Here is a 20,560-nt window from a genome sequence, read left to right on the forward strand (position 1 = left end):
ATGATCTTTGAGGTTGCACTAATAAGTGGATTTCTTCTTGTATGAACATACATTTGCTTCTATGATTAAGAATAATGTTGTGTAAGCCCCAATGAGGTTACAACCCCAGTATAGGTAGTGTTAGATGATAAGTTGAATGAAAGATAAAACTAAATGGCTTATTTAATTTCACTTATCATTTAATGACACATTAACGTCACTTAAACTGGGGTTGTGACCCCAGTGAGCTCAAATAGCATTACTCTATGATAAATGAATGGAAATAGTTTTTGATACGTTGAAAGCATTAATTTGTCATTGAACATTGGGAGAACGTTTCCGGTGGCGCTAATATGTGGTTTGGTGAAACCGTTAATACCTTTCAGGTTGCACTAATATGCAGTCTCGTAAACGGGAAGATATTCATGGAATGGGTGAGTCCCGCCGTGCTGAAAGCTTATCAATGGCAGGTGAGTAATAAATTTTCTGTCTAACATTATTAGTGTTATGTGTTCCTCGGATTTAGAATTGTTAGCTGAGCGGTCGAGCTTTTTATTCCATTTAATTGTTAATAAGACCGATGATTGGATGTTCTAGATTAGCACTATGGAAACTAGTTTGAGGGAGATTTCGGACATTTTTGAGGTCAATACAAGTAGAGGATTATCTCAAGATATAATTCAGAAGCTACCAATTTACGAATTCTATTCCCCAAGGACGACATCTTGTCACGAGACAAATTGTTCAATTTGCTTACAGGTGAGTTCTTCATTGATCTATTAAGAGCAACATTATGGGAAGAGATGATTTTGTGGGTTGTGATTGAACTATACGTCCTACGTGGGGACCTAAATTATGAGGGGAGGGGGCCTAAATCATACTACCTAATTCCTTCGTAGTTTTCAATTAGATCGATCACAATTGACGATAGAACTATCTAATCCACCTGATTTAGACTGGAAGATGGATGCACAGTTTGTTAGTCATCTCAACGACTCAACCCATTTTTCGTCCCACTACATAAATAGACATGGACCAACCATTCTCAACCTTCTGGAAACCAACCCAAGTTGCCATTTGCTCTCCCAATTACTGCACAAGCCTATTATTTTTATTCTTGTTTGCAGTTTTTTTACTGTTGTCACTTTCTTTATTGGTAGGACTTTAAGAACAGAGAATCTGCGAAGATGCTACCAAGCTGTAGACATTTCTTTCATGTGCACTGCATAGACGAATGGCTTCTCCGGCAGGGAACCTGCCCAATGTGTAGAAGAGAGATCTGAATGGAACTGGACGACGAGGAGAAAACTGATGGTGCAAGTTTGTAAAAAAACCCGGAGAGAAGAAATAGGAAATAGGTCAGATCCAAATGAAAATGTCCCAGTAATGCTTCTATCCTTAACTTTGTTGTAGATAAATTTTGAAACAAAGAACTTTGATCTCTCGTATCTAATGTAAGATAGAAGTAGAATCGATTCTCGAATGACCAAATCATCATAGTACAAGTGGAAGTGCTCTATGAATATATGTAGTACTTGTGAATACTGCAAATTGTTTCTTTTAAATTCTGTATCTCCTTTTTTATCGAAGTTGTTACGTGTTGTCATACTTGGCCAACCTACTTGGGCTTATGGCTCACTCAATCCGAACCACGTGACACTCCAACCGAGGTGGCATGTATAGCCGAAGCCCATATACTGAGGCCTGTGAAAGTAGCTGAAGTCCATACGCCGAGGCCCATAAACCGAAGTCATGATGCGAGATCACCGAAAAGATAGCCGAAGCCCTAAAGCGGAAGTATTACGTGAAAACGTCATGATCACTTCTCCCAAGAGATCTTCTACATAAAGATCTTGTTTGAATGATTGATGAAACGTTTATCATAAGTACATATGTCAAGTCTTATCACTAGAAAAGGAGTTCTGTACAAGCAATAAATGCGCAGCAAGCTAGCAAGTTAAGGATGATGTCTAGGATTAGATGTTTGAATTAAGGAGATGAGGCCACGTGTCACCTTATCTAAGGGCTGCCATTTCACATGTAATACTGTAAATACTTCCATTGTATAACATTGAAGGGCTAATGTAAGAATCAATACAAGAACCACATTTTACTCTCTCTTTCATATTATCTTACAACCCAATACAAGTTCATACATATTTACATGTATAGTCATGAGCACTGATTGGTAATTATTGTTCAATCGGATTAAGAACATCCCGACGGATTTCGAACGTTCTCGTCCCGCGTCATTGAGCTACTCCCACGCCCCTGATTTGTTCGTTCTAGACTGTACACGTGTCTCAGCGTGTAGGATCTTCGCTCACGTGTGCGCGGGTGGGTCCGACGTCTGTTGGCAACACTTTTTGGGATCAACAGATTGTCGCCGTCTGTGGGAAACCATACCATAACCACGAACAACTTTGTGGTGAAAGCTTATTGAATGACGTTTGGGCACCCCCCTTGAAAAAGGATTTGTTCTTGAAGAAGAATAAGAGGAAGCCCCACAACTTAGTAAAATCTGAAGTCAGACGAAAATAAAATGAGTTCAAATGAAGACACACCCCACAGGAGGGTAAGAGAAAACGCAAATGTACCTCCTCCACCCGCTACCCCAGCAGCCTGGCAAAGACTTCACCACCACAAAAGAAGAGGTGAAATACGGGCAACGGCCCGACTGTCAAGAGAAATGGCTGCCAACATGAGAGATATTGCTAATCAAAACTTGGTTATGAGGGAGCTCATGGCCCACATGCAAGGCCAGGGGGGCTTTTCCATTCCTCCATATACCCCTCAGGGGCACTACCAGCAAGAAGACGAAATTCAAAGTCATAGAACTGCCTCGCCGGACTATAGTTGAGGTAGAAGCCCATTTGAAAGGGAAGTAGAAGTTGATGTTTCCTCCAACTACGCTTCTTGAGGTTACAACCCCAGTATAGGTAGTTTTAGATGATAAGTTGAATGAAAGATAAAACTAAATGGCTTATTTAATTTCACTTATCATTTAATGACACATTAACGTCACTTAAACTGGGGTTGTGACCCCAGTGAGCTCAAATAGCATTACTCTATGATAAATGAATGGAAATAGTTTTTGATACGTTGAAAGCATTAATTTGTCATTGAACATTGGGAGAACGTTTCCGGTGGCGCTAATATGTGGTTTGGTGAAACCGTTAATACCTTTCAGGTTGCACTAATATGCAGTCTCGTAAACGGGAAGATATTCATGGAATGGGTGAGTCCCGCCGTGCTGAAAGCTTATCAATGGCAGGTGAGTAATAAATTTTCTGTCTAACATTATTAGTGTTATGTGTTCCTCGGATTTAGAATTGTTAGCTGAGCGGTCGAGCTTTTTATTCCATTTAATTGTTAATAAGACCGATGATTGGATGTTCTAGATTAGCACTATGGAAACTAGTTTGAGGGAGATTTCGGACATTTTTTAGGTCAATACAAGTAGAGGATTATCTCAAGATATAATTCAGAAGCTACCAATTTACGAATTCTATTCCCCAAGGACGACATCTTGTCACGAGACAAATTGTTCAATTTGCTTACAGGTGAGTTCTTCATTGATCTATTAAGAGCAACATTATGGGAAGAGATGATTTTGTGGGTTGTGATTGAACTATACGTCCTACGTGGGGACCTAAATTATGAGGGGAGGGGGCCTAAATCATACTACCTAATTCCTTCGTAGTTTTCAATTAGATCGATCACAATTGACGATAGAACTATCTAATCCACCTGATTTAGACTGGAAGATGGATGCACAGTTTGTTAGTCATCTCAACGACTCAACCCATTTTTCGTCCCACTACATAAATAGACATGGACCAACCATTCTCAACCTTCTGGAAACCAACCCAAGTTGCCATTTGCTCTCCCAATTACTGCACAAGCCTATTATTTTTATTCTTGTTTGCAGTTTTTTTACTGTTGTCACTTTCTTTATTGGTAGGACTTTAAGAACAGAGAATCTGCGAAGATGCTACCAAGCTGTAGACATTTCTTTCATGTGCACTGCATAGACGAATGGCTTCTCCGGCAGGGAACCTGCCCAATGTGTAGAAGAGAGATCTGAATGGAACTGGACGACGAGGAGAAAACTGATGGTGCAAGTTTGTAAAAAAACCCGGAGAGAAGAAATAGGAAATAGGTCAGATCCTAATGAAAATGTCCCAGTAATGCTTCTATCCTTAACTTTGTTGTAGATAAATTTTGAAACAAAGAACTTTGATCTCTCGTATCTAATGTAAGATAGAAGTAGAATCGATTCTCGAATGACCAAATCATCATAGTACAAGTGGAAGTGCTCTATGAATATATGTAGTACTTGTGAATACTGCAAATTGTTTCTTTTAAATTCTGTATCTCCTTTTTTATCGAAGTTGTTACGTGTTGTCATACTTGGCCAACCTACTTGGGCTTATGGCTCACTCAATCCGAACCACGTGATACTCCAATCGAGGTGGCATGTATGGCCGAAGCCCATATACTGAGGCCTGTGAAAGTAGCTGAAGTCCATACGTCGAGGCCCATAAACCGAAGTCATGATGCGAGATCACCGAAAAGATAGCCGAAGCCCTAAAGCGGAAGTATTACGTGAAAACGTCATGATCACTTCTCCCAAGAGATCTTCTACATAAAGATCTTGTTTGAATGATTGATGAAACGTTTATCATAAATATACATGTCAAGTCTTGTCATTAGCATGGAGGTTCTGCATAAGCAATAAATACGCAGCAAGCTAGCAAGTCAGGGATGATGCCTAGGATTGAATGTTTGGATTAAAGAGATGAGGCCACGTGTCACCTCATCCAAGGACTGCCATTTCACATGTACCACTATAAATACTTCCCTTGTGTAACATTAAAGGGCTAATGCAAGACTCAATACAAGAAACAACACTTTACTCTCTCTTTCATATTATCTTGCAACACAATACGAGTTTATACATATTTACATGCACATTCATGAGCACCGACTGATAATTATTGTACAATCGGATTACGAACATCCCATTGGATTCCGAACGTTCTCGTCCCGCGTCGTTGAGCTACTCCCACGCCCCTGATCCATTCGTTCTAGACCGTCCACGTGTCTTAGCCTGTAGGACCTTCGTTCACTTGTGCGCGGGTGGGTCCGGCATCTGTTGGCAACATTTTTTGGGGTCAACAGATTGGCGCCGTCTGTGGGAAACCATACCATCACCATGAATAACCTTGTGGTGAAAGCTTATTGAAGAGCATTTGGACATCCCCTTAAAAAAGGATTTGTTCTTGTAAAAGAACAAGAGGAAGCCTCACAACTTAGCAAAATTTGAAGAGTCAGACGAAAAGAAAATGAGTTCAAACGAAGACACACCCCCCAGGAGGGTAAGAGAAAACGCAAATGTGCCTTCTCCACCCATTGCCCCAGCAGCTCGGCAAAGACTCCACCACCACCAAAGAAGAGGTGGAATGCAGGCGACGGCACGACTATCAAGAGGAATGGCTGCCATGACGGCCAACATGAGGGACATTGCTAGCCAAAACTTGGCTATGAGGGAGCTCATGGCCCAAATGTAGGGTCAGGGAGGCTTCTCCATTCCTCCATACGCCCCTCAAGGGCACTACCAGCAAGAAGATGAAGTTCAAAGTCATAGAGCTGCCTCTCCGGACTATAGCCTAGGTGGAAGCCCATTTGAAAGGGAAGTGAAAGTTGATGTTTCCTCCAACTATGCTTCTGGCCGACCCACCGAAGTCCTATTGAACCATGATAACTTCCTACCTCCGTATGAGCAAGAGCCAAGACATAGGAGGGCGGGCAGTGTATTTGACATAATTAGCCCCGCTGAACCAAGGCTTAGGCAACAGCAAACTCATCAGCCTTGGACAAGACCACCGCCTTCACCTCCAATGCCCCAGCAGCCAGAAGAAAGACATGAAAATGCCCCCCGTGTTGCTCCGCCTAGAAATAGGCGTCAGAGGAGGGAGGAAGAGGCTAGGAACCGTCTCGGGACCTTTCGCCAACAACCACGGTATGAGGCCGATGAATATGATTCAGATGAGTAGCAGAGGTCCTGTGACTTGGACAATGAAGATGAGAATCTGTCGTTTTCAAGGGAACTAAGGAGTGCCCAGGTTCCAAGCCATTATGTAATGCTAAAGATACCAAAGTATGACGGAAGAGGCGACCCAGAGAAGTACCCAAATGCTTATAAAAATCGCATGAGCCTAAGGGGCGCCACCCCAGCTGTGAAATGCATAGCTTTCTATTTAACACTTAGTGGAGCGGCTGAAATTTGATATAGTAGGTTACCGCGTGGGAGCATAAGAAGCTGGCCCGAGTTCAAGACAACATTCTTGAAGAGGTTCGCGTTAAGTAAAGAAGGAGAGGCTCCCATTCAACGTCTCCAAGAAATGAGACAAGCACATGGGGAGTCCCTAAAGAGCTTCCTATCACGCTTCACTGATGAGATGACGTATTGCGTGCAAGTCACCGACCGTGAGGCACTATCCGTATTAAGGGGAGGTCTGAACATGAATACCCTATTCTGGAGAGACGTGCAAAATTAAGATCTCACCACCTAGGATGCCCTACTCGAGATGATGAGGCAGGAAATCGTCAATGAAGAATTGATTAAGCATAGGAACAGGGCAAGTAGAGGTCTCCCACCTCCTTAAAGGCAGTGTGTTAGAGGGCCGACCTCCCACCTGATGGACTACCAAATGAATCAGGCTGGAAATGAGAGTTTTGGCCAAGCACTTGCCACCACCACTTTGAACGCGGTTCCTACCTTGGCATATGAGGATATCAACCCAATTACTGACACACAGTAGATGAAAATCCCACAAAGATCCCGTAGGGGGAGAGGCCGAGGCCGGGTTTTGGGACCTAGAAATAGGTCAAATCAGAACCCACCGGGATATTTTGTACACAATCGGTCCTATGGACACGACACAGCGGATTGTCGAGACTATGCGCACTGCTCCCGGCTGGAACCCCCTATGGACAGAAATGAATCGTCTTAGGCAAATAGGCCCCCGTCCAGGCACGACAACCAACGTGGGCGTGAGGAGGTTGCTCCTCGTCAAAGGGATGTTTCCCTACGACGAAGGGAGCGTGATACGGAGAGGCCCAGGAAAGGGCGCATGCACCAAAGAAACCGACAAGCCCAGGATGAGGCCCCTATTCACAAGGTGGATACCATAGTTGGAGGCCCATATGTTGGCGGTGAGACATGAAACGCCAAAAGGAATTATGCCCAGGAGGCTAAACACCCTCCTTTGGCAAGCTACATTGTGGACAGCAGCTCCCGGAGGAACCAAGTTTCACCCATTGTCTTCACCCAGGAGGACGCTGAAGGAGTTCACTATCCCCACTGCGATGCACTTGTTGTGAGAGTCGTCGTAGCCCGAAATGGGTTCAAGCGAATGTTAGTTGACAACGGTAGCTTTGTCAACATTTTATTCGGATCCACCTTCGACAAGATGATATTGGATCATCAGTTGACACCCACCACCACTCCTTTGTACGGATTCGCCGGAGATAGCATCACTCCAAGGGGAAAGATAACACTTGCAGTGGAGATGGGAGAGTCTCCCCAAACTACGATGAACTTCATGGGGTTCCTCATTGTCGACAGTCGATCGGCCTACCATGGAATATTAGGTAGGCCAGCCCTGAAAGAATTGGGAGCAGTCACCTTCATCCATCACCTATGTATGAAATTCCCGACGAAAAATGGGGTGGCAACGGTGAGAGAAGACCAAAGAGGATCAAGAGAGTGTTATCTAAGCTCCATAAAAAATGTAGAGCCCCAGGACGTTCATGTAATCATAGCCGATATAATCACGGCTGATGTCCTAGGTGATGCTCCCACCGAACCAGAAGATATCGATATGATTGATGCACCACCCAATCCGGAGGTATTGGTCATTGATGAGATCGATCCCCGCATAATTGAACACGAACCTCAAGCATCTCCAGTTGAGGAACTTGAGAGCTTCTCGGTAGGCCCCCAAGACCCATCCAAGGTGCTGAAAGTAGGCAAAGGCTTGTCCAACATTTTGAAGGAAAAGATTAAGGATTTTCTAAGTAGGAACCTTGGTGTCTTTGTTTGGAGGCATGAGGACATGGTAAGCATAGACCCCAAGATCAGTTGCCACCACTTGAAAGTCGATCCTAAGGTTGCCCCGCACAGACAAAAAAGGAGAGCCCTCAATCCTGAGAGGTACGAGGCTCTGAAGGAAGAAGTTCAAAAGCTCTTCCAAAACGATTTTATCAAGGAGGCTACCTATTCGAGGTGGGTCTCCAACTCGATTTTAGTGAAGAAATACAACGGAAAGTGGAGGGTATGCATCAATTTCACCAATCTCAACAGGGCTTGCCCGAAAGACAGTTTTCCACTCCCAAGGATTGACCAACTAGTAGACTCCACGGCTGGGCACAAGTTGTTGAGTTTTATTGACGCATACTCCGGCTACAACCAAATACCCATGCACACGGCCGATGAGGAGCACACCTCTTTCATCACAGACCGAGGCCTTTATTATTATAGGATGATGTCCTTCGGGTTGAAAAACGTCGGAGCGACTTACCAAAGGCTCGTCAACAAAATGTTTATGGACCTCATCAGCAAGATAATGGATGTATACGTGGATGACATGTTGGTAAAGAGCAACCGTTGTCAACTAACATTCGCTTAAACCCATTTCGGGCTACGACGACTCTCACAAGAAGTGCATCATAGTGGGGGTAGTGAACTCCTTTGGTGTCGTCCTGGGTGAAGACAATGGGTGGAACTTGATTCCTCCGGGAGCTGTTGTCCACAATGTAGCTTGCCAAAGGGGGGTGTTTAGCCTCCTGGGCGTAATTCTTTTTTGGTGTTTCGTGTCTCATCGCCAACATATAGGCTTCCAAATATGGTATCCACCTCGTGGATAGGGTCCTCATCCTGGGCTTGTCGATTTCTTTGGTGCATGCGCCCTTCCCTGGGCCTCTCCGTATCACGCTCCCTTCGTCGTGGGAAAACATCCCTTTGATGAGGAGCAACTTCCTCACACCCACGTTGGTTGTCGTGCCTGGGCGAGGCCCTATTCGCCTGGGGCGATTCATTTATGTCCCTAGGGGGTTCCAGTCGGGAGCGGTGCGCATAGTCTCGACAATCCGCTGTGTCGTGTCCATAGGACCAATGGTGTACACAGTATCCCGACGGGTTCTGATTTGACCTATTTCTAGGTCTCGAACCCGGCCTCGGCCTCTCCCCCTACGGGATCTGTGGTGTTTCCATCTGCTGTGTGTCATTAATTCGGTTGATATCCTCATATGCCAAGGTAGGAACCGCGTTCAAAGTGGTGGTGGCAAGTGCTTGGCCAGAACTCTCATTTTCAGCCTGGTTCATTTGGTAGTCCATTAGGTGGGAGGTCGGCTCTCTAGCACACTGCCTTTAAGGAGGTGGAAGACCTCTACTTGCCCTGTTCCTATGCTCAATCAATTCTTCATTGATGATTTCCAGCCTCATCATCTTGAATAAGGCATCATAGGTGGTGGGATCTTGATTTTGCACTTCCCTCCAGAATAGGGTATTCATGTTCAGACCTCCCCTTAATGCAGATAGTGCCTCACGGTCGGTGACTTGCACGCAATACATCATCTCATCAGTGAAGCGTGATAGGAAGCTCTTTAGGGACTCCCCCTGTGCTTGTCTCGTGTCTTGGAGACGTTGGATGGGGGCCTCTCCTTCTTTGCTTACCGTGAACCTCTTCAAGAATATTGTCTTGAACTCGGACCAGCTTCTTATGCTCCCACGCGGTAACCTACTATACCAAATTTCAGCCACTCCACTAAGTGTTAAATGGAAAGCTCTGCACTTCACAGCTGGGGTGGCGACCCTTAGACTCATGTGAGTTTTATAAGAATTTAGGTGCTTCTTTAGGTTGCCTCTTCCGTCATACTTTGGTATCTTTGGCATTATATAGTGGCTTGAAACCTGGGCACTCTTTAGTTCCCTTGAGAACGGATGATTCTCATCTTCATCGTCCAAGTCACAGGACCTCTGCTGCTCATCTGAATCGTATTCATCGGCCTCATACCGTGGTTGTTGGCAAGAGGTTCCGGGACGGTTCCTAGCCTCTTCCTCTCTCCTCTGGCTCCTATTTCTAGGCGGAGTAACACGGGGGGCATTTTCATGCCTTTCTTCCGGCTGCTGGGGCATTGGAGGTGGAGGCGGTGGCCTAGTTCAAGGCTGGTGAGTCTGCTGTTGCCTAAGTCTCGGTTCAGCAGGGCTAATTATGTCAAATACACTGTCTGCCCTCTTATGTCTTAGTTCTTGCTCATACGGAGGTAGGAAGTTATCATGGTTCAATGGGACCTCGGTGGGTCGGCCAGAAGTGTAGTTGGAGGAAACATCAATTTCCACTTCCCTTTCAAATGGGCTTCCACCTAGGCTATAGTCCGGCGAGGCAGCTCTATAACTTTGAACTTCATCTTCTTGCTGGTAGTGCCCTTAAGGGGCGTATGGAGGAATGGAGAAGCCTTCCTGGCCCTGCATTTGGGCCATGAGCTCCCTCATAGCCAAGTTTTGGCTAGCAATGTCCCTCATGTTGGCCGCTATGGCAGCCATTTCTCTTGACAATCGTGTCGTCGCCCGCATTCCACCTCTTCTTTGGTGGTGGTGGAGTTTTTGCCGAGCTGCTGGGGTAGCGGGTGGAGAAGGCACATTTGCGTTTTCTCTTACCCTCCTGGGGGTATGTCTTCGTTTGAACTCATTTTCTTTTCGTCCGACTCTTTAGATTTTGCTAAGTTGTGGGGCTTCCTCCTGTTCTTTTTCACGAACAAATCCTTTTTCAAGGGAGATGCCCAAATGCTCTTCAATAAACTTTCACCATAAGGTTGTTCGTGGTTATGGTATGGTTTCTCACAGACGGCGCCAATCTGTTGACCCCAAAAGTTGTTGCCAACAGATGTCGGACCCACCCGCGCACACGTGAACAAAGGTCCTACACGCTAAGACACGTGGACGGTCTAGAATGAACGGATCAGGGGCGTGGGAGTAGCTCAACGATGCAGGACGAGAACGTTCGGAATCCGACGGGATGTTCGTAATCCGATTGTACAATAATTACCAATCGATGCTCATGAATGTGCATGTAAATATGTATGAACTCGCATTGTGTTGCAAGATAATATGAAAGAGAGAGTAAAGTGTGGTTTCTTGTATTGATTCTTGCATTAGCCTTTAATGTTATACAAGGGAAGTATTTATAGTGGTACATGTGAAATGACAGCCCTTGGATGAGGTGGCACGTGGCCTCATCTCTTTAATCCAAACATCCAATCCTAGGCATCATCCTTGACTTGCTAGCTTGCTGTGCATTTATTGCTTATGCAAAATCCCCATGCTAATGACAAGACTTGACATATACACTTATGACAAATATTCCATCAATCATTCAAACAAGATCTTTATGTAGAAGATCTCTTGGGGGAAGTGATCATGATGGTTCGAAGGCTTCTGCTTCGGCTTCAGATTCAGGGCTTCTGCCACTCACGTAATACTTCAGCTTTAGGGCTTCGGCTATCTTTTCGTTGATCTCGCATCATGGCTTCGGTTTATGGGCCTCGGCGTATGGACTTGGGCTACTTTCACAGGCCTCGATCATACATGCCACCTTGGCAGGAATGCCACGTGGTTCAGATTGAGTGGGCCATAGGCCCAAGTAGGTTGGCCAAGTATGACAACACGTAACAGAAGACGTGAACGGCAAGGCACAACCCCGTCCATGGAACATCGAGCACCTCAGAATCTATTACCAATGAATGTACTACCTCGCTAGACGATCTTTTCCAGCTCTTGTAACATTTCTATGGTTCATTAAAATTTCATGATTAAATTAACGTGTTGCATTACTTCCTCACATCGGAGGAGAGGCCAGCGTCTCATCTTTGGGCCACCCCGCTTGAACTCCGAGGCACATGCATATGCCTCCCTTTGACGAGGCTGAACGTCAAGGGAAGAAGTCTCAATATCGTTTGAACTCCGAGGCGCATGCACATGCCTCCCTTTGGCGAGGCTGAACGCCAAGGGGTAAAATCTCAACATGGTTGCACCATCCACCATATTGGGAAGCGTCGTCACCTCGGAGGAGAAGCCAGCGTCCCATCTCTGAGCCACCTCGCTTGAACTCCGAGGCGCATGCACATGCCTCCCTTTGATGAGGCTCAACGCTAAGGAGAGAAGCCTCAACATGGTTGCACCATCCACCATGTTAGGAAGCGTCGTCACCTTGGAGGAGAGGCCAGCGTCCCATCTCTGGGCCACCTCGTTTGAACTCCAAGGCGCATGTACATGCTTCCATTTGGCGAGGCTGAATGCCAAGGGAAAAAGCTTCAACATGGCTGTACCATCCACCATGTTGGGAAGCGTCTTCACGGAGAGGCCAGCGTCCCATCTCTGGGCCATCTCGTCTGAACTCCAAGGCTCATACACTTCAAGTTGCAACACGGTCCATTCTTAGGATCCCTTCAGGTTACAGTTATTAAGCTTAAGTACAATTCATTTGCTTGATTCCAATATTGGTCATAACTCGTGAGGCTTGCATACAATTTATTTGTTCCAAGTGATTGGAGTTAGGATATTCAGTTAAAGTTATTTAGTTCTTCAATCAACATTACGTTCAATTACTTAACGAGGCCAACACACTTGAGATTACAACATTGAATGAAAAAGAGAATATATGGATTTTCAACTGAGATTACAAAAGGGGGGCCTGAGGCCAGTACATCATGGATAACTAAAAAGAAAATTATCCTAAGCCTGGAAAGATGGTGGAGGTGCCTCAGTAGCTGGGACTTCCGCAGCTTGAGCATCAGAAGTTGCTTCTTCTGCCTCTGCTACTTCATCTCCCACCACTTCATCAGCTGGGGTTTGAGGCACTTCGTCTACAAACTCCGACCTGAGTTGCGACAGATCCTGATTGGGATACAACTCCATAGCTCGCTCCATCACTTCGGCATAAGCAAAGTTCCTCCAGTAAGTGCTGAAGCTCTTATGCATTTTGGGCCTCCTCCCTAGCCTGAGTTACATCATCAACGTACCACTTAATTTTGCCCTCGATAAACTTGTATGCATCTTGGGCCCCTACCAGCTCCCTGTTCGCCTTTTCTAAGGCTTCGGCTGCCACCTTCTGGTGGTCATTGGAAACCTCCACTTTCTTAGTCAAGAAGGCTACCTCACACTGGGACTTATAAACTTCCTTCTTCAACGCCTCGATTTGAGCTAAGGCAGACTCCAGCTTGGTCGTATCTTCAAGTTTTTGGGCCCTCGCTTCCTCCACCTCGGCCTTAGCCCCCTTCAGCTCCTCTGAGAGAGAGGCCATTTTCTTCTCCGAGGACTGGGTCCTCATTTGAAATTCATTAAGGGCCTTCCCGCACTCCAGTACGAGGCCAAAGATCCTCCCACTTTGACTCACTAGGGCCCTTATCAAGTCTGCGGCATCGCATGAGGAGGCGTGCAACTACCACCGATCCGTCCAGAATTTGTAGAAGCTTTCTGTGGCACCTCGGATCTCAGGTGGCAGAGCCTCCACCAACACTGGAGCCACAACATCCTCCCTTCCAACGAGGAAGCTCGGAGACTTCCCTTGTACCCTAGCGGGTCTCTCCTTGGCAGCCTCTTTCTCTGCCACCTCCGCTTCCCTCCTCGCAGCCTCCTCTTTAGCCTCCTCAGCCTCGACTCGGCGAACTATTTCATTTTACCGCTTTTGAGGTGGACACGAGGAGCTTCGGCTGATTAACATCTCTGCCTTCATGGGACACAGAGGTCCCGAACTTGCCGGATGAACTGGTAACGTGCACCAGCTTTCTCTTCTTTGGCTCCTCGAGGACTTTCTACTTCCCCCGAGGCTCCTTGGACTTTTCTGGCCTCTGGGGGTCCCCTTTTCGAAAGCCCACGGCGTGCTGTCCTTGGAGAGACGCTCAACTCTACCTCGGACCTCCTTGGCGCCGCTTGACCCCGGCTTCAGGGGCCTCGCTTTCACAGTGGAGGTTGCCTTAAGTATGGACGCCATGTCAAGAGTTGGGTACTATTTCCTCTTAAACTTGTCTGCAGATCACAGTGCATCAGTATCAAAACGAAAACACAAAAATATACGTGTGGGAGCTTCGTACCCTTGGAGGCCATTAGTTCAAAATTGAGGAAGTAGCGACTTCTGTCGATGAGGTAGTCGAAGTGGCGAAGCTTCAGAGGTCTCTTGTAAATGTTCTCTATCACTTCAAACTCCTCCCTGCTTAGCTCAAAGCTCGTACTACTATTTGCAAAGGACGCCTCAACAGTTAGAAAAATAAAATTTTTAATACAGATTACAAACTACTTGGGCTAGGAGACTCACGAGCTTCATAGTACTAGGTCGATACTGTGCAAGCCAGGGCTTTGTCTCCCTTCACTGCCTCGCACCCAGAACTACAACTCCTTCCACCCCTTGATGGAAGAAGGCAGTCCAACCACAAATGGTGCATGAGTTCCCCAAGGAGTTAGGTAATACCACCCCCTCGACTCCTTCTTTATTACCCTAGACTGGAACGGGGTCATGAAGACATGGAGAGGCATGTCCTCCCTAAGTGATACTTCCTTCCACAGGAAGTACGAGCTAACCAACTGGCTCCACCCGTTTGGCAGAACCTGGGTCGGCGACAACATGAAGTTCCTCAGTACCGCCCTAAAGAAGGGGTACAGAGGAAGACGCATACCTGCCTTAAACAGGTATTCACTCATCACCACACAATCGGGCCTCGGATAACAGGCCCGCTCATGGGTTTCGGGAACTAACATTTCCACATAGTGAGGCACACAGTACCTCTCCCTAATCTCCCCAGCCTCTTCCATGTCATATTTGAAGGCACCTTAGACGCCCCCCACTCTTCGCTATAGTCTACTTGCTCCTCAGTCATAGCATGCCTATCAACCTCGAAATCCCCCCTGTGACTGACCCCATGGCCAAATGATGTTACAGTGACCAACTTCCTACGCGAGGTGGACTCCATCTCAAAAATGACTAAGAACGCAATAAAAGGAGGATTTTCTGTGAAAAATACCTACTGAAAAACTGCACAAACGGAAAGTGCCGGAAAAACAGTGAATGGACAGCTTCAACGCCGGAAAGTTTAAGCTCTAAGAGAAGAAATCAAATGGCAAGTGCTGAAAAATCCAGAAAAAGGGAGTTCTCTCGCCTTTTATAAAGGGCCAGGTGGAACCCCCACTGTCAGATCAAAGCTCATTCAATATGGACCCTTCATTTTAAATCAAATCCGATGCGTAGAATTCAAACGGTTTTTCAAACCTACGCCTCAGATTTAAGTGTGTCTCCCACGCACCTCATCCAACGCGTCTGGTTCTAGAAGTTCCAACTGTTCTAATAATTACAATTTTAATTCGACGGCAGCAGGCGCCTTGGAAGTTGCAACGGTTCAGCCACCTTTCCTCGAACACATACGCAAAATATTAAATCATTGGCACAACTGCCAAGGAACAATTATTGTCAATGAACCTTGGCTTCATCTTCAACATTCAGCCATCAAACCTCGCAGGTTCGGTTTCCCAACCATCTCGGCTTCATCTTCAACTTTCAGCCATCAAGCCTCGCAGATTCGATTTCCCAGCCACCTCGGCTTCATCTTCAATTTTAGCTTTCACAAGCCTCGCACATTCAATTCATTTCACCACCTCGGCTTCTTCATCATTCACCCACAACAGCACATTTCTAACTCCAACCATGATATAAATATCTATACTTGGATTTGGGGGACTATTATTTGGGGTTTAAAAATTCTTTCAATTTTTACCCAACCCACTGGCTTTACTTCATTAAAATTCACGCATTACATAAATGACTATACTTGGACTTGTGGGACTATTGTTACCTGTTGTCATACTTGGCCAACCTACTTGGGCCTATGACCCACTCAATCCGAACCACGTGGCACTCCAGCCGAGGTGGCATGTATGGCCGAGGCCCTTCATGTCGAGGCCCATATATCGAGGCCTGTGAAAGTAGCCGAAGTCCATACGCCGAAGCCCATAAATCGATGCCATGATGCGAGATCACCGAAAAGATAGCCGAAGCCCTAAAGCAGAAGTATTACGTGAGTGGCAGAAGCCCTGAATCCGAAGCCGAAACAGAAGCCTCCGAACATCTTCCATGATCACTTCTCCCAAGAGGTCTTCTACATAAAGATCTTGTTTGAAAGATTGATGGAACATTTTTCATAAGTGTACATGTCAAGTCTTGTCATTAGCATGGGGGTTTTGCATAAGCAATAAATGCGCAGCAAGCTAGCAAGTCAAGGATGATGCCTAGGATTGGATGTTTGGATTAAAGAAATAAGGTCACGTGCCACCTCATCCAAAGGCTACCATTTCACATGTATCACTGTAAATACTTCCCTTGTGTAACATTAAAGAGCTAATGCAAGAATCAATACAAGAAACCACACTTTACTCTCTCTTTCATATTATCTTGCAACACAATACGAGTTCATACATATTTACATGCACATTCAAGAGCACCGATTGGTAATTATTGTACAATCGCATTACGAACATCCCGTCGGATTTCAAACGTTCTCGTCCCACGTCGTTGAGCTACTCCCACGCCTCTGAACCGTTCGTTCTAGACCGTCCACGTGTCTTAGCGTATAGGACTTTCGCTCACGTGTGCGCGGATGGGTCCGACATTTGTTGACAACATTTTTTGGGGTTAACAGAAGTTACTACTGATATGTAGGTAAATTAACTACAACTACATCGATGGATTGGATGGGAATATTTCATGCATAAAATTGTTTCATGAAAAATGTAAAAATTTTGATCCAATATTGTTTGTATAAGAAATTATTATTCCTAATTGAATATAATGTTTAGTGACTAATAATAATAATAATAATAATACTAAGAGGCTTGAGAAGGTTAAATATCTCCATTGTCACTGACATTCTTAAATATATGTTAATTAATTTTTTAAATTTACTGGAATTTTTATTTTATTTAATTTTTTTTATTTTTTTTTTGAAATGGTTTTTAGTTTTCATTGAGCTTTTAAAATTTTCAAGTTGTTGAAACTATCAAAACATTTTTCAATTTGTCATTGGATCGACTGTCGTTTTAAAAGTTAACGAATTTGATGAAAAACAGGTGAATGCATGTCACGTAACCAAAATCGCAAGTTGGATGTTAGTTTCTGCCATGTGGGTTTTCAAAACGAAAGTGAATGAGATAATATTTTTTAAGTTTAGTGACAATTTTATTGTTTTTAAAAGTTCACTTGCAACTTACCACATTCGAAAAGAAGTTGGGGCTTGTTTGATATGCTTCTTTTTCCATAGAAAACGGGAAAAAGTTTTCAGCCAAAGGGTATGTTTTCATGGGCAAATTTTTTTATGGAATTGGTTTTCCAATTAACACCTCACCTTACCACTTTTTTTTTGATTTCGAAGGAATTGCTTTTTCTTTGGTTTTGGTGAGAATTGAGTTTTCCAGCTTCTTTGTTTTTTTAAATATTTTTTGGTAATGGAAAAAAATTCTATCCCTTTAATTAACAATTTTTATGAAAAACAAAGTCGAACGAAAATCAAAAGATCCAAAATTTCAATATTTTTCAAGTAAAAAATTAGACCAATCAAACCCATTTAATAGATAATTTTTAGTAAAACAAGTTTTAAGTAATTCAATTATTTGAAATTCGTTTTCTTTCCATCCAAATTCTATTTTTGCAATCAAATGGATGACAATTCGAAAAAAAAAATTAATTCAATTGCAACTGGAAAATATTTGAGAACGTTGAGTGGAAATTAATATATTTTAGCGCCGTTTGTTGTATTAAAATATAAGAAATTGCTACAATTGATACTTTCAGTGCAAATTACAAAATAGATTGAATCGTTTTGCATGTGCTTTTTAATGCGCATTTATCATTTATGCGTCTTAATCCCTTATTTTTATTTCCACGAGCAGTAAAGTTCCTGTTTGATGCCATTATTTTGAATAAATGAAGTTTTGAAAAGTGATTGTTGAGGAGCGTATTGAAAGTTAGGAAAAGTTTTGAATTTACGTATGAAATATTTTATTGTCAATATTTTATTTTGAGAATGTATGATTGAAAATGAGTATGAGAAATTTTTTTTTTTTTTTNACCGCTTAACTTTATACTTAGCCCTTGTTTGAGCCATTTTATAGAAATGAAAATAAATTTTTGAATGGTATATTGATGGGTAACGTGTTGTTAAAAAATAAGAAAATATTTTGAATTTGCAGATAATATTATTTTATTAAAGAATATGTGATTGAAATGATGTCAAATCACTGCTGAAAAATATTTTTTTTTTTTCAAATAATATGGCTCAAACAAGGCCATAGTAGGGATGGCAAACGAGCACCTCATAGCGCAACTCGAAAAAAGCCCAATGAGCTTAGCTCGAGACTCTAAGACACTAAGCCACCCCATTAATAAGTTTTTATTTCATATTACTTTTCTAACTTTTTTCAAAATAACTTTTTGTTTTATTTATTTTTTTTTTCAAATAAGTTTTTATTTTATATTATTATTTTTTAAGTAACGATCTTCTTGAGTGAGTTTTTATTTTAATTTTGCTTTTTTAAAATTTATAAATATAATGTAAAGTTACTATTTTACTCCTTTTAAAATTAGTAAAAATAATAAAAAAATTGGATGATCATGATGAAATGTTATACAAAATTGGATGGTCATGATTATATAAAATTGGATGATTGTGGTGAAATAAAATCAAATTGACAACACTAATTATAAAGTGAGATGACTATGATATAATAAAATAAAATTGAGTGTCACCATGAATTTAACCCTAAATAAAAGACAAGAAATGTACACAGAAATGACAAATCTTTTTCAGTCGCTCTAAAGACAGTCAACATTAGGAAGACTTATGGCGTGGTGCGCCGCCGCAAGGAGTTTCCATTTGCCCGCAATCGATGCCGGCGCGATGCGAAATCGGACCCCACATATGGTGGCCGTCAGCTGCGTATCATTTGCTGGCGCTAACCTCCGCCGCCCTTCGTCATCTAGATCATCGCCGCAACTGTTTGCTTCCTTGAGCACTTCTACTGATGCCACTGCCAGTGAGCTCCCCCGCCCGTGTATTTCGATTTGACAACCTATTGAAATTTTATTTTTGTTGAACTTCCGTTTCAATTGCTGCATTTAAGAATTTTACTTTATGCATTACTCTGGGATTCCCTGAAACTTTCTAGACAAAGCCGTTTGTAAAAATATATAAATTAAAAGCCTTTTATGTCTAAATTTAGCAAAAAAGTGCAGTTTATGTTATATGAATCCAATGCTGTAGAGTGTGAAGCATAATTTTTTAATTTTTGTAATTAACTGCCAAGATGAATTTATTTTAGTATTCCCTTGTTAGAGAACATAGTGTACAACTTTAACTTGCACTCAAGAAAGTTGGATCCTTTGTGACTAGTTAAAATTTATATCCATTAGACCAGTAGATTGAAGTTTTAGTACGGGAAGTAGAAGAACAAGGGTACTACACTAAAATCATGTATCTCAAAAGAGAAAACAGAGTAATTCCTCACGAGAAAGGTGATGGATGTGAAATCATCTTGAAAGTTACCGTGCTAACCATAATCTCTTGGTCAATTGTTTTTTTTAGTGGTTGGTTTGAATTCTCCCAGTGTTAATCATTCATTGCCGTTGCTATAGTCCATAAGTTTTTGGTTCTTCTTCTTCTTCTCAATATTATGTGGGAATTTCTTTTCTCCTCGTATGTTTCCTTGTCTCTAATTAGACGCCTTTAAGAGCTTTGACTAAAAAGACTCAAGGGAGGTAGGTTTATGGAGTCGACCCCTTGACCCTGCGTCTAAATTTGTACTTGTAACCAGTATTTAATGTTCACAACAAGTTGAAGACAGAGCAATTTTCTTACTCCTTTTTAGCTTTCTAGTTGCTTTCTTTCAAGAATGAAGAGTTTTCAAACTGCAAGTGCCTTGTGCTTTTCACATCAGTGTGCTTCAACCTGGTACTTTACTGCTTCTGTTTGGTTAGGAACATTCTATTTCGGCTCAATTCATTTCAAAATCTTCTTTGAACATCTCTATTATTTTTATACATTTCTGTTTTATAATTTGTATTACGATGCTCATTTATTTCACAACATGCAATTGAACTTAGGCATAAAGGAAGCCGTTCAGACAGAAAAGGCTCCAGCAGCATTGGGACCATATTCTCAAGCAATCAAAGCAAATAATATGCTTTTCATGTCTGGGGTTCTGGGACTCATTCCAGAGGTTTGTGGTGTTAGCTGATCATACAATCTCAACTATTTCTTGTAAACATCTAATCACCATCATATCATTCTCTCTCTATATGTATAGTTTTATTCACACATTAGAACAAAAAAGTTGGTTGTAAACTTTTTTCCCTCGTCTCTATGCAGACTGGAAAGTTCATCTCGGACAACGTAGAGGATCAAACTGAGCAGGTATGCCTTGATATGTGAACTCTGTTTGTATTTTCCATTTTAGACTATGTTTCAAGAGAAGTGGCAT

At 43.1% G+C, this 20,560-nt stretch overlaps 3 protein-coding genes across 4 annotated transcripts; all 3 read left to right on the plus strand.

The window, feature by feature from the left end:
- The first annotated feature begins 14 nt into the window (after window positions 1-14).
- On the plus strand, window positions 15-1,842 carry LOC111387538 (NEP1-interacting protein 1-like). Its single transcript, XM_023012106.1, has 3 exons — window positions 15-449; window positions 577-738; window positions 1,140-1,842. Exons 1-3 carry the CDS (start codon window positions 333-335, stop codon window positions 1,260-1,262), a joined length of 402 nt encoding a protein of 133 aa, XP_022867874.1. The 5' UTR covers window positions 15-332; the 3' UTR covers window positions 1,263-1,842.
- Window positions 1,843-2,944: 1,102 nt separating this feature from the next.
- On the plus strand, window positions 2,945-4,374 carry LOC111387539 (NEP1-interacting protein 2-like). 2 transcript variants are annotated; one of them, XR_002701417.1, is made up of 3 exons: window positions 2,945-3,253; window positions 3,381-3,542; window positions 3,944-4,370. XR_002701417.1 is itself a non-coding variant. In XM_023012108.1 (2 exons), exons 1-2 carry the CDS (start codon window positions 3,137-3,139, stop codon window positions 4,064-4,066), a joined length of 240 nt encoding a protein of 79 aa, XP_022867876.1. In that variant the 5' UTR covers window positions 2,945-3,136; the 3' UTR covers window positions 4,067-4,374. The 2 variants fall into 2 exon arrangements, 1 of the variants encoding a protein (XP_022867876.1); XM_023012108.1 differs by lacking the exon at window positions 3,381-3,542 and having other exon boundaries at window positions 3,944-4,374.
- A 14,492-nt stretch (window positions 4,375-18,866) lies between these two features.
- On the plus strand, window positions 18,867-20,535 carry LOC111387540 (reactive Intermediate Deaminase A, chloroplastic-like). Its single transcript, XM_023012109.1, has 3 exons — window positions 18,867-19,117; window positions 20,184-20,299; window positions 20,449-20,535. The coding sequence occupies exons 1-3, from the start codon at window positions 18,925-18,927 to the stop codon at window positions 20,509-20,511; spliced, it is 372 nt and encodes a 123-aa protein (XP_022867877.1). The 5' UTR covers window positions 18,867-18,924; the 3' UTR covers window positions 20,512-20,535.
- The last annotated feature ends 25 nt before the right edge of the window (window positions 20,536-20,560 follow it).

The sequence above is a fragment of the Olea europaea genome, unplaced genomic scaffold, assembly GCF_002742605.1.
Source record: "Olea europaea var. sylvestris unplaced genomic scaffold, O_europaea_v1 scaffold4079, whole genome shotgun sequence".
In the NCBI taxonomy this organism is placed as follows: domain Eukaryota; kingdom Viridiplantae; phylum Streptophyta; class Magnoliopsida; order Lamiales; family Oleaceae; genus Olea; species Olea europaea.